We start from the raw sequence: 13805 nt of genomic DNA on the forward strand, positions 1-13805 counted from the left end.
TTGCACTCTTCAACCTTCAGTCCGCAGGTTGCCTCACTCCTGGGGTTGATGGCATTTCTAGTTCCCAATGCTAGGTCGAAGATGCGACGTTTGCAGCAGAATCTGGCTGATAAATTAGATCAACAGGCGGCTCAATGGGACGAGAAGGTCCACCTTTCCTAGGCTGCAAAATCTTCCATCCTGTGGTGGACTCATCACAAAAATCTCTTGGTCCTGTTCCATCAGACCCCTCCAACGCAAACTCGGGGTTGGGGATCCCACATAGGCCCTTTTCAAACTCCAGGTCTGTGGTCGACTAAAGAGCGGCATATCACATCAATATGCTAGAGCTATGAGACGTGTATCTAGCCCTCAAGGCCTTCTACCCCTCCATGGAAGCCAGCTCCATATCAGTCCAGACCGGCAACACAACCACAATGTACTATCTAAACAAACAGGGAGGAACCCAATCTCTCCCCCTTTACTTGGAGGTTCAGGCGATCTGGCATTGGCTCCTGGCCACAGCGCTTTCAATTACAGTAGTGCACCTGCCAAGAGAAATAAACACTCCAGCAGATACCCTAAGTTGTCACTTCAAAGATCAGCAAGACTTAGTACAGCCAACAAGGTGTTGGCAGACCTCTTCCTAGAATAGTCAACCAAGTATTGATCTCTTTGCGGACGACACCAACAAAAAATGTCTTGACTTTGTGTCAGGATATTACCGGCCATAGACAAAAAGGAATGCCCTTTTGATTGATTGGTCAGAAGTTTTGTGTGCTCTTTCACCACTTCCTCTTATCCCAACGGTCATAACCAAGCTCTGTGACTCCAAACCGAGGATGATCGCGATGGCACCAGACTTGCCATGACAGGGGTGGTATCTGAACCTTCTACATCTCTCTCAAGTCCTCACAGGAGGCTTCTGTGCAGGCCAGATCTTCTCTCCAAACTAAACAGGAAAAGCCATCATCGCAACCTTCCCTCACTAAACTTGGCTGCATGGCTTCTGAGGTCCTTCAGTATGGCCATCTGGGACTCCGTGAGGAGTGCATGAACATTTTAAACTTATCAGAGGCCTTGCACGAGGCGTTCTCTTCCAGGGGATCCTCATCAGTCATAAGCACTGAATATTCCCGTCCACCCGCCCATGAGCGGTGACCTCGGAAATAATACATTATATATAAAAAAACCTATATATACAGATATATAATTTTTTTTTCTCATACCAATGCAGTGCCCATATAGGAGGCTAAACAATGCAATAATAAAATAAATACTTGTGCAAACACATAATGAATGTATGTACCACAGGAGGGCAAGTATCACTTGAACTCTTTTTAATGAGTACAACTCATGAAAACTGCAAAAAGAGCAGGCATTGTTAGCCTACAGTCTGCATTGTAAGCCAATAGCATAGAAAATGAAAGCAATTGTATAAAAACTGACATCGTGCCTTTAAGGCAGCCATGACCTCTAGCTTCCCATCATGCCTCAGGAGTGACATGGCAGTTGTTCTTTTCGGCCCTTGTCAGTCAGGACCCTGGATTTCACAGCTCTGTCCTTTTTCACTTTTTTGTCAATTATCTAAACTGTTTAAGGTTTTCTACCTTTCACTCGACATCTTTTTGTCTTTGGAGTGAAGGGTAAACAGTTTTTTGGCAGAAAGTGTTTTTATTTCTGTCAGAATGCCTTCACTTTTTGATCCTTGCCCCTCCTGTGGCAAGAAGAAGCCAAGACTGACACACATTTTATGTGTATCCTCTGACTCCCCCTCTCCAGAGAATTGTCCACATTGTAAAACATTGTCCAGTAGAACTCTCAAGGATAGAGAGAGAATTAGTTTATATGGACTGTCTAAAAGAGGTAGATCTCCAATGAGGCAGAAGAAAAAAAGACAACAATCGACATCGAGAAGCAAGATACCGATCTGTTCACCGTCTGGATCTGTGTCGAACCTACCGCTGACGAAGAAGCAGAAGTCATTGTCGAAGTTTTCAGCGGTGCACACTCAAAGTTCAACTCAAAGACCAAAGACTGCGGCTTCAGCATAGTCTGGTAAAGGACCCTCCGTTGACATCAACCGGACAACGGTCAACGTCGAGGAACAGGTCTCCGTCGGCGTTGGCCAAATGTTTGACATCGAGGCAGGACACTCCATCTCTGCACATCCTTGAGCTGTACATAGATCTACGTGGAGGCATAAAACAATGTCTCTGGCGTCAAAGCAAAGGAGTCCATCTGCTTCATCCCAGAGAAGATTGCCGTTGAGACACCAGTCTTCGGCGCACAGGCATTCAACTTCGAGGCAGAGGTCGACGTCAGCGCAGAGACGCTAGTCGTCGAGGGCAGAAGACTCCTCTGATGGTAAGACACTCAACGTCGAGACAGAAGACTCAGTCAATGGCATCACAGACGTTTGAAGTCAAGGCAGAGGTCTTCGTCGACAACATCACGTAGACGGTCTTTGTCGACAGAGGTCTCCCGTCGACAATACCACAAAGGCGTTCGTCGAGACAGGTCGACGTCGAGGCAGCAACGTTAACCGTTGAGACGAGGTACTCCGTCGGCGTCCAAACTCTGATGTTCGACGTCGAAGCACAAATCTGCTTCGTGCTCACACTCCGTAAGTTTTTCTCCGTCACCTCACCGACGTCTAGGGTAGAATCTCACTGCACGTTATCAAGACGTTCTTCTTTCTCTTCCTCAAGATCGCTGGTGGTCATTTTGACATCATATAGCCAGGCGTCTTCACCTGTACGACTACGTTCAGCTGAGGATCCTGCAAGAATGGAGAAGCAGAAATCTCCATCTGCGCATCGCTCATGTCAACATGAGCTTCCAGTGCGGGAAGATGGAGACGAAAATCTCCATCAGTACACCTTTCTCCCAGCTGGTTGGTCTCCTCTAACTCGTCTCGTGCAAGCAGCGGATCTCTCCTACTACTCCATCGAGGGGTAGAGATCACACGCACACTCCTGCTCGCTCTTCAAAAAGATCCAGATCTCAAGTACAAAGAAGACCTAGGTCTCCAACAAGTTCACCCCCTTCCACCCATTCCTCGAAGAGGGACTGCTCCCCTTCTCTGACACAGCCCACCGTTGAGAATCTCTCCGGAGGATGATGTTGTTACTTTTCTTGGAGGGGCACACAAATTAAACATCGCTATGCCTACCCAGCAAAGCTCATCCTCATATTCGAGACATTGCATCGGAGATTAGCACCCAACCATTGCTACCTCTGGTCCGGAGTCTGCTCCAGCCTGTACAGCCTGTAATGGACATTTTTATGACACCGGCAAGACTCAAGGCCGCGCCAGCGAGAATCATGAAGAAATACAGGCCTCCTGAGGAAGACCCATTATTTCTCAGATCTGACCATCCACCAGATTCTGTTATAGCTGTGGCTACGAAAATGCATGCAGTAGCCTCCTGATCTACAGTTCCACCGGACAGGGAGAGCAGAACACATGAGGCATGGGGTGAAAGGTCTGTGGCATGTCAGCCTACATGATGAAGATCTCTAGCGTTCTGGCCCTGTTGGGGCGCTATGACAGATCTTAGCGGGACTCCTTTCAAGGTTCACAGAGAAGCTGCCACGGTAAGACTGCAGATATTTTGAAGAAATTGTGCAGGAAGGCAGCTTGGTGGCAAACCAAGTGATCAGCGCAGCAGCTGATCGAGCGACCCTGTCTGCGCACTCCGATGCACATGGAATCGGCGCCAGAAGATCATCCTGGCTCCGTCTTACTGCACTTAAACCGGAAGCGCAGTCCCGGATTCTCAATCTCCCTTTTACAGACTCATCTTTGTTTGGCACTCACACTGATATGTTGATTATAGAGCCAGAACTCAATATCCTGAAGGCGGTTGGACTTGAGAAGAAGAAAGATTTCCTGCGCAGTTAAAGGCTCTATGGTCAGCAGCCCGTCTGTCAGTGTTCAAACCCCTCATTATCAGAGGCAAAAGCAGGGTCAATCGAAGTCCCATTAGCAGGGTTGTCGTACCCCCAGAGGAAGAGGAACCCCTCGTCAATCGACTACCTCAGCAAAAACACCAACAAAACAATGTGTCCGCTTCTTCCATCACTGTTTTCCACTCCGGTAGGGGGAAGTATTGCCAATCATATAAAGGAGTGGCAGAGTATTAGAAGAGACCAATGGGTGTTAACTACGCTGCAGAATGAGTACTCTCTACGTTTTCGACATCGGCCTCCCTCTATCCCACCAGCAAAAACATGCCACCAGATAAAAATACTGCAGCGGGAAGTATCTATCCTTCTAAGAAAGTAGGCCATTGAGAAGGTTCCTACAGAGCAACGAGGTCAAGGAGTATACTCAAGATACTTCCTAGTGACGAAGAAGGGTTGAAAGTCAGAATACAGGCCTATTCTAGACCATTGGACACAAAACCAGTCCATCAAAAAAATATATCCACATCTACAGCAGGGAGATTGGATGTGTTCGCTGGATCTGCAAGATGCATACTTTCATGTCCCAAGCAATCTTTAGGAAGTTCCTGTGTTTTCTGGTGTGGTCCTTCCATTATCAGTTCAAGATGTTGCCCTTCGGGTTGAAGTCTGCTCCCGAGTGTTCATGAAGTGCATGGCAGTAGTGGCAGCCGCTCTACCACTCAGGGGTATCTTTGTGTATCCCTATCTCGACGACTGACTTCTGAAAGGTCCCTCCCCCAGAGCGTGAGGAACCATTTTCAACAATGTCTAGACCTTTCCCAGCAGCTGGGTCTCCACGTAAACTTCGAAAAATAGACTCAGCAGCCCACGCAAATAATTCACTATCTGGAGGCCACAATAGACTCCGCAATAGGAAAAGTGTTTCCTTCGGAGAAGAGACTGTTATATATCACACCGAAGGGCAAGCAGATCCTACGCAACAACTTGTCTTCGGTCCGTCAGGTTGCATCTCCTCTAAGATCAATGGCATCCTGCATCTTTCTGGTACCCAATTCCAGTTTGAGAATGCGTTTCTTAAAACAGGGTCTGAAGGACAAGTGGGATCAAAGAACGGCTTGGTGGGAAGACAGGATACAACTGTTGCACACAGCCGGAGCATCAATACCATGGTGGATGAGACAAGAGAATCTTCTGATAGGCGTTCCATTCCATCGGGCTCCTCTCTCCCAATCAATGATCACGGATGCCTCCCTCCAGGGTTGGGGAGCTCACATGGGGTCCCTCTAGACTCTAGGTCGATGGTCAACAAAAGAGCAGTTGTACCACTTCGACAAGCTGGAGTTGGGGGCGGTGCATCTGGTTCTCAAGGCTTTCCTCCTTTCGATTCAGACCAATTCCATTCTAGTAGACAGACAGTACGACCACCATGTACTCCCTGAACAAACTGGGAGGAACTCGATTGAGGACTCTATTGCTGGAAGCTCAGTCCCTCTGGCATTTGCTCTTAGTGAGAAATCTATTGATTTACAGCAATACACCTACCGGGAGAGCAGTATTCACAGGTAGACTCTGTCGGCACTTCGAGGACCAGCAGGACTGGGTTCTAAACAACAAGTTGTTGGACATTTTCCAAGCATGGGGTCGTCCAAGCATCGATCTGTTCGTGGACGACGCAAACAAAAAATGCTGAGACTTTGCCTCAAGGTACTACCGACCAGGGTCGAAGGGGAATGCCCTTTTGATCAGCTGGCCAGGGGTATTTGTACTTTTTGTTAAGAAATAGGAGAGGTACCCCTTTGTAAAGCGTCAAGGGAAGTAGGGTAAATTACCAAACAAAAAGGAATGTCTCCCTAGACCTTCAAATTATCGAAACACAATGCCTCAAGAATGTACAATAGTAACTATAACAGTTGACATTCCTTTTTGTCAGGGGTATTTGTACACCTTTCCACCTCTCCCACTTGTTCACTTTCTAGGTACAGTTGTCCATCTTATTCATTTGCATTAATTTCACACCTTTGTTGTTTCTAACAGCCAGTACACTCTCATGGTTATCTCTGCTCAGATCGCTTAAAACCAAATGCTGCACCAGGCTTTGCTTTTGACCGCCACCTCTTAAATCTTACTATTCCCACATTTGCCTCTCATTTGTCTGACTGGAGGAGCAGGGAGGTTTTTAAGATGCGCAGACCACTCTCCTGATGATGAAAAATAAGTACAGGAGGCCCAGTAGGGAGGAAGCTAGTCCTACACCTTCACACCCCCGGAGTTCTCGCAGGCCATGTCTCACCTGGGTGCCAGTAGCCCCACCTCTCACTGTTGCAAGGTAGTGTCTTGATTTTGGCTCGGTTCCTGTATGCAGTCCCCTCTGCTTGACTGCTACTGTACTTTGCTCTCAACCTAAAGCAAGGGACTCTTTCTGTATTCTTAATGTTTGCTGGTCAGTCACTTAGCTCCATTTTGCATCTTGGCTAAATGTAGCAGTCTTGCTGCTGCAAGGTTTTATTGTTCCAGCTGCCTGGTAGGACAAGCTTACTGCTTACTACATATTGCCCCACGTTTGATTCCCATCTTTCTATTACCCCTGCACCACACACATGTGGAGAAAGTTATGTTCTATTAACCATCTCATGTGCTGTAGTTCTTTGCTCTCTGTGGTCCCAAGTACAAGAGCTCTTTGATCTCAGGCCACTGTTATTCACAGGTGTTTGGTCTTTAATTATCCAAATTAGTTATCCAGGTCTGAAAGGATAATTGAATTGTGCAGAAAAATTCTAATTCATCTCAGATAGCTCCAAGTTTTTTACAGGGTTCTTTTGTTCTGTAAAGTGAAGTAGTGGGTGCAACAGTGGTTTGTTTTCTGGCATCCTGTGTCTCCAGATTTTTGCAACAATAAATCTTCAGGATATCTTGCAGGTGTATTAGTAGACGTGGTATTGAGCTTTTTTCGGGATGCTTAATCGTTACTAGTTCTAAATACTAAATGTTTGTGAGATGTACACAAGCTTTGCAAACTCCTGGCATTTGGTTTTGGGCTTGGACATTGCAAGTGTTATATCTTCAAAGAAGCTTCAAGTTACAGGATAATGTGACTCCTCTTTTTGCATACAATACACATGGGCGCCAACTCTACGCTTGGATCGTGTTTTTTACGCCATCTGGTTCAAATGCGTTTAGTAACAGTTCAGAGATTAACATGCTGTTGTGGCTTTTTCGAGCAATGCTGTGCTTTATTCTCAACTTTGATGATAGGAATACGACCTGCATGTGGTTTGTCAGTTTCTCGGCTGACTGCGAATGATTTAACAGAGGCAAAGGAAGATTACATTTCTGACTAAAGACTGTTAAATTCTTCTCAGTTTCCAGTGAAACAGCTCAAAGAATGCAGGCAGGTAGAGGTTGAGGGAACGAACACCTTCTGTTTTTGCCCATAGTGCAACACCAAGTACCATTGGTCTCTCCCCCGAGCAAATCAGGGTCAGTAAGTCTTGTATTGCTTTTCTCTGCAAAAAGACCTGCAAGGTGCAGAAGATGTTGGGCATTCCTAAGGGTACAGCACCAGACATCTGCCGATACACTTGAGATCTTTGGCGAACTAGACCCCCTCCATGCAGAGACAGACCCTCTAGAGTACCAGTCCAACAGGTAGGGCCCAGCCGACAGTCTATAAAGTGCCTACAAGGGAGAGAAACTCAAGGGGGAACCCCTTCTGCTTCAGTGTCTATGGGGAATGAAAACTAAGATGACCAAGGGCCACTGTGAACCACCACCCTGGTTCAAACACTACTTCAGAGCCCCATTCACTTAAATGGCCTGGTGCTGAGGCAGAGCATCGCTCCGAAGGGAGGGGCATTTAGCCCAAGTTCTAAAGGGAAGGCCTTTGCATCTAGTGCATCTCTGCTTTCAAGCTCCTGTTAACACAGAAGTAAGGATTCAGTCAAGCGGGCTCTCAAGGAAAGAGGTTGAAAACCCTCGCTGATTAAGGCAGTCAGTGCTCACTTTTGGGCCAGAAGTTGGTGCTGAAGCCGTAATCCATGTTCAATACTCAACACAGATCAGAGTGATCCGAGGCACTGATTCTTAAAGAACTTGGTGCTAGACAAAATCAGCTCTTTATCCATCTACATACCTGAAAGATTTCTGCAAATCCGCTCCAAGAGTAAGTCTCAAGTAACTCATCTAATTCCCAAGAAGCTGAGGTATTCCTTCGAGGAAGAAGTAGCACTCGTCTATTGCCTTCTGCACTCAGCCACTCACCTTCACTGCCTCCACCACAACTATATTCCCTACCATCCACCAATCTCTCTAGAACAGTGGTCTTTAAACTTTGTAGAGGAAAGAGCATTGCATTTCTTAGATGTAAAATGTTTGGTCATGTATTGTATTGATAGGACTAAACTTTTTCAGTAGACCAATGAGCTTGCCTTTGCTAAACCCTGGAAGACTTAGTCCATTTGTAAAGGAGGAATTTCAAGGTGGACTGTTAAATGCAGGCAAAATTGATATGCAAAGAAGAAAGATATGTTCCCTAGAGCACACTACGACCATTTAAAGTAAAGAGCCACCATGCCTTTCTTGTGCGACATCCCATTTGTGGATATTTGCAAAGCTGCTGCTTGGTCATTATTAGATACTTTCTCAAAGCATTACTAAGTTGACACATTCGCTTGTGGATAAGCTATATATGGCCAGACTAAATTGAAAGGTTTTCTTCAAACATCTGCATAATCTACCTGTCCTCTACCGCAAGGAGGAACCTGTCTGACAGTTAATGCAAAGCATGTGAATCTACAGCCCCCAGCGCTGGTACACCTCTCCGGAGGTAGTTGTGTGCTTTACAAATGCTGGTATTTCATATTTCATTACAGCCGCCCGTGCTAGGAACAGAAAATGCTCGCATAAGCATCTGTTCATAGTCTGTAGTGCTACAGATACACATGCACCCATCTATCCTTCCCAGGAGCATAGAGATGGCATGTTATTTCACTCCATACGCATGTTAAACTAACACGCAGAGCACATATCTACTATTCTCTGAACTCCACTTTCACCAGCTGTTCAAAACAATCTAAGGGTGGAGTTGATGCACATGATTTGTGAAATAGGAGACGTTACACAGTATCCCATGACTCGTAGCTTCTTCGAAGAAAACAAAAATTCTAATGTATGATCCGATCACTAGTTGACAGCAGTACGTAAAGCGTATTAATCTAGTGCACTACGAGCCGATCTTTATAGGGTAAGTAACATTCTCCTTTTTCTGTCTTAACATAGCATGCGAAAAGATGGTAAAAGAAGCAGAAGCATTTCTAGATCCAGGACAAGGTCAAGGTCTAGATCTCACTCCCCTAGGAGACAGTAAGTATATATTTTAAATCCTGACTATTGACATGCCAAAATGTCAGTTAATCTTATTTTGACGATGGGACATCTACTAATGAATTAAAAGTAGGGCTCCCAGTTTTATGGTATCTATTTTTTTGCCATTTCCGTCTGTATTTATCCATATTTATTTTTTGGACATTTTTTCTGTATTAATCGCATTTATTTTTGCCACAAGCAAAAGACGAACCTACAGCTAGTATTTTTCCACATTTATTTAAATTGACAATGCACACCTGCGCCCAGTTGTTATTGGTCAACACAATACATTCATTTGAAAACTTTGCCATTGTAGTACAAGCACACACATGATGACTGCAGACGATCCTCTGCTGATGCTGGGGCATGGGGGGGGTGGGCAGGGGAAATCCTCTTATACACGTACATAGGACACCAGCTGCCAGCAGAGAGTGATGCCTGGAAGAGGACACACCAGTATGATGCTCAGACACCAACTTTGAACAGAGAGTGATGTCAGAAAGAGAACACGCTAGCATGATGCAAATATAGAGACATTAGTTCCTAGCACAGAGTAGCTTCAGAAAGAGGACACATCAGCATTATGCACATACCAAGACTCCAGCTACCAGCAATAAGACAGGACATGCATGCATAATGCATACACCTTGACATAAGCTGCTAGTAATAAGTGGTGTCAGGAAGAGGACATGCCAACATGATACACAGAGACCAGCTTCCAGGAGAGAGAGGTCTCAGAAACAGGACAAGCCAGCATGATGCATATATCAAGACACCAGCTTCCTGCATTGAGTAGTCTCACAAAGAGGACACGCCGGCATGATTCATATACTGAGGTAACAGGTCCCAGTAGTGAGTAGTCTCAGGAAGAGGACCACCCAGCAGGATGCTCAAAAGTATATATGAAACTAAGAGTGGTCTCTGAAAGAGGGCTTCAATAAAGATCATCCACAATAAAATCTCCCAGAATAGTGCCCTGATCCTATCTGTTTTATTTCCCCCTGCTGACTTCTTTACTCATTGTGCGACCGAGCAGTGTCTATAGAAGGTTCACCCCCTGGGGCCTTTATTAAACAAGCATTTGCAATGCAATAGGTCTCGCATTATTTAAGTTTGAGCTATTAGCATTGTAAATGGCAATTGTTTTTTGCTTTATGCTATATATTTTTTTTACATAAAAAGCTTCATATAAAATATGTTTTATTAAAGTTATTTATGCAGTATCTAAATTTTGTTTGCATAAAACAGTATAATAATATCTTAGTAAAAAAGTCAAATATTTTAATGGAAATTCACCAAACGTTCATTTATGTGTTGGTTTTGAAAATAGCTAAATTAATAGCTTTGTCATTTACAATGCCAATAGTTATAACTTTCGCAAATGTGACACCTATAGCATTTGTAATGCAACATTTGTTTTTACGTGACTTAGATGTATTGATATTACAAATAACAATGGCTTTTAATTTTTTTTAATACTTAATAAAAGTGATTGTAATTTATAATGGCAATAGCTTAAACTTTTGTAAATAACTTTTGTGAAGATTATGTTCAGTGTATTTTATTGTAACAAAATCCAAGAACAGAAGTGAAATATTAACATCTTTTTGTGACATTTGTAATAAAGCTTGAAACATTGAGAGAACATATTTGTGCTGTGGTGGTGCTGAGTGATGCTGTGGTGGTGCTGAATGGGGCTGTGGTGATGCTGAGTGATGCAGTGGTGGTGCTGAGTGGTGCTATGGTGGTGCTATGGTGGTGCTGTGGTGGTGCTGAGTGATGCTGAGTGATGCTGTGGTGGTGCTGAGTGGTGCTGTGGTGGTTCTGAGTGATGCTGTGGTGGTTCTGACTGATAATGTGGTGGTGCTGAGTGACTGTACTCACTGTCACTCTGCACTCACTGTCACTCTGCACGCACTGTCACTCTACACGCACTGTCACTCTGCACGCACTGTCACTCTGCACGCACTCTGCACTCACTGTCACTCTGCACTCACTGTCACTCTGCACTCACTGTCACTCTGCACTCACTGTCACTCTGCACTCACTGTCACTCTGCACTCACTGTCACTCTGCATGCACTCTGCACTCACTGTCACTCTGCACTCACTGTCACTCTGCACTCACTGTCACTCTGCACTCACTGTCACTCTGCACTCACTGTCACTCTGCACTCACTGTCACTCTGCACTCACTGTCACTCTGCACTCACTGTCACTCTGCACTCACTCTGCACTCACTGTCACTCTGCACTCACTCTGCACTCACTCTGCACTCACTGTCACTCTGCACTCACTGTCACTCTGCACTCACTGTCACTCTGCACTCACTGTCACTCTGCACTCACTGTCACTCTGCACTCACTGTCACTCTGCACGCACTCTGCACTCACTGTCACTCTGCACTCACTGTCACTCTGCACTCACTGTCACTCTGCACTCACTGTCACTCTGCACTCACTGTCACTCTGCACTCACTGTCACTCTGCACTCACTCTGCACTCACTGTCACTCTGCACTCACTCTGCACTCACTGTCACTCTGCACTCACTGTCACTCTGCACTCACTGTCACTCTGCACTCACTGTCACTCTGCACGCACTCTGCACTCACTGTCACTCTGCACTCACTGTCACTCTGCACTCACTGTCACTCTGCACTCTGCACTCACTGTCACTCTGCACTCACTGTCACTCTGCACTCACTGTCACTCTGCACTCACTGTCACTCTGCACTCACTGTCACTTCGCACTCACTGTCACTCCGCACTCACTGTCACTCTGCACTCACTGTCACTCTGCACTCACTGTCACTCTGCACTCACTGTCACTCTGCACTCACTGTCACTCTGCACTCACTGTCACTCTGCACTCACTGTCACTCCGCACTCACTGTCACTCCGCACTCACTGTCACTCCGCACTCACTGTCACTCTGCACTCACTGTCACTCTGCACTCACTCTGCACTCACTGTCACTTCGCACTCACTGTCACTCCGCACTCACTGTCACTTCGCACTCACTGTCACTCCGCACTCACTGTCACTCTGCACTCACTGTCACTCTGCACTCACTGTCACTCTGCACTCACTGTCACTCTGCACTCACTGCATGCACTCTGCACTCACTGTCACTCTGCACTCACTGTCACTCTGCACTCACTGTCACTCTGCACTCACTGTCACTCTGCACTCACTGTCACTCTGCACTCACTGTCACTCTGCACTCACTGTCACTCTGCACTCACTCTGCACTCACTGTCACTTCGCACTCACTGTCACTCCGCACTCACTGTCACTTCGCACTCACTGTCACTCCGCACTCACTGTCACTCCGCACTCACTGTCACTCTGCACTCACTGTCACTCTGCACTCACTGTCACTCTGCACTCACTGTCACTCCGCACTCACTGTCACTCCGCACTCACTGTCACTCCGCACTCACTGTCACTCTGCACTCACTGTCACTCTGCACTCACTGTCACTCTGCACTCACTGTCACTCTGCACTCACTGTCACTCTGCACTCACTGTCACTCTGCACTCACTGTCACTCTGCACTCACTGTCACTCTGCATGCACTCTGCACTCACTGTCACTCTGCACTCACTGCATGCACTCTGCACTCACTGTCACTCTGCACTCACTGTCACTCTGCACTCACTGTCACTCTGCACTCACTGTCACTCTGCACTCACTGTCACTCTGCATGCACTCTGCACTCACTGTCACTCTGCACTCACTGCATGCACTCTGCACTCACTGTCACTCTGCACTCACTGTCACTCTGCACTCACTGTCACTCTGCACTCACTGTCACTCTGCACTCACTGTCACTCTGCACTCACTGTCACTCTGCACTCACTGCATGCACTCTGCACTCACTGTCACTCTGCACTCACTGCATGCACTCTGCACTCACTGTCACTCTGCACTCACTCTGCACTCATCATTACTGTTCCTTTTGTGGCATAAAACGGGTACCTCTTCTGCGTGCACTGGTTTGTCAGAGGAGCTAAGCTTGGTCAATGTCTGAACAAAATGGCAAAATGATATGTTCCTGCAACAGCACAAGGCCGTAGATTAGAAGCTACGAGGTAAGAGACAAAATGTACCCGCAATACCAAAGTACTAAACGCTTCACTGTATCTTGGAGGAATGTACTTACAACAAAAAAAAATCAATCACCCATAACAACGAACCCACCCGACCCGTCCTTATCAAAACAGATCAGACGAAGACTTGATGGAGAGGGCCAGGCACACAACCCGGCCATCGGTCGCCTGGGAAACCAGATCCATCCACGGCTCAGGAGTCCTCTGTGCGTGGACAGGGTGTACTCCAGGAATCAAGTCCGTGCAATTGTACCTAATAATTTTCTCATAAAAAACTCACTGCGCATTCCACCCTCAACGAACAACACGCTTGGCAAAACAACATGCACGGCAAAGGAAACCGGCCGCTCGCACACTCTCCTCTCCTGCCTCCTTGTATCATACCAAGTCACGGACATGCGCAGACGTCGTGATGCGCATTTGATTCAAGTATTTTACAGT

The 13805-nt window shown here is 46.3% G+C and overlaps 1 protein-coding gene across 2 annotated transcripts in view; it reads left to right on the plus strand.

The window, feature by feature from the left end:
- The window catches only part of CCNL1 (cyclin L1), a 218975-nt gene that overhangs the window by 191736 nt on the left and 13434 nt on the right, over positions 1–13805 (plus strand). The window contains exon 10 of one of the 2 annotated variants that reach the window (XM_086944229.1): positions 9166–9249. The exons of the other annotated variant lie outside the window; for it this stretch is intronic. Coding sequence (XP_086800355.1) covers positions 9166–9249 — 84 coding nt within the window. The remainder of the gene's footprint in view (positions 1–9165; positions 9250–13805) is intronic. 2 annotated transcript variants of the gene reach the window in all.

This window comes from Lissotriton vulgaris, chromosome 11 (assembly GCF_964263255.1).
Source record: "Lissotriton vulgaris chromosome 11, aLisVul1.2, whole genome shotgun sequence".
Classification (NCBI taxonomy): domain Eukaryota; kingdom Metazoa; phylum Chordata; class Amphibia; order Caudata; family Salamandridae; genus Lissotriton; species Lissotriton vulgaris.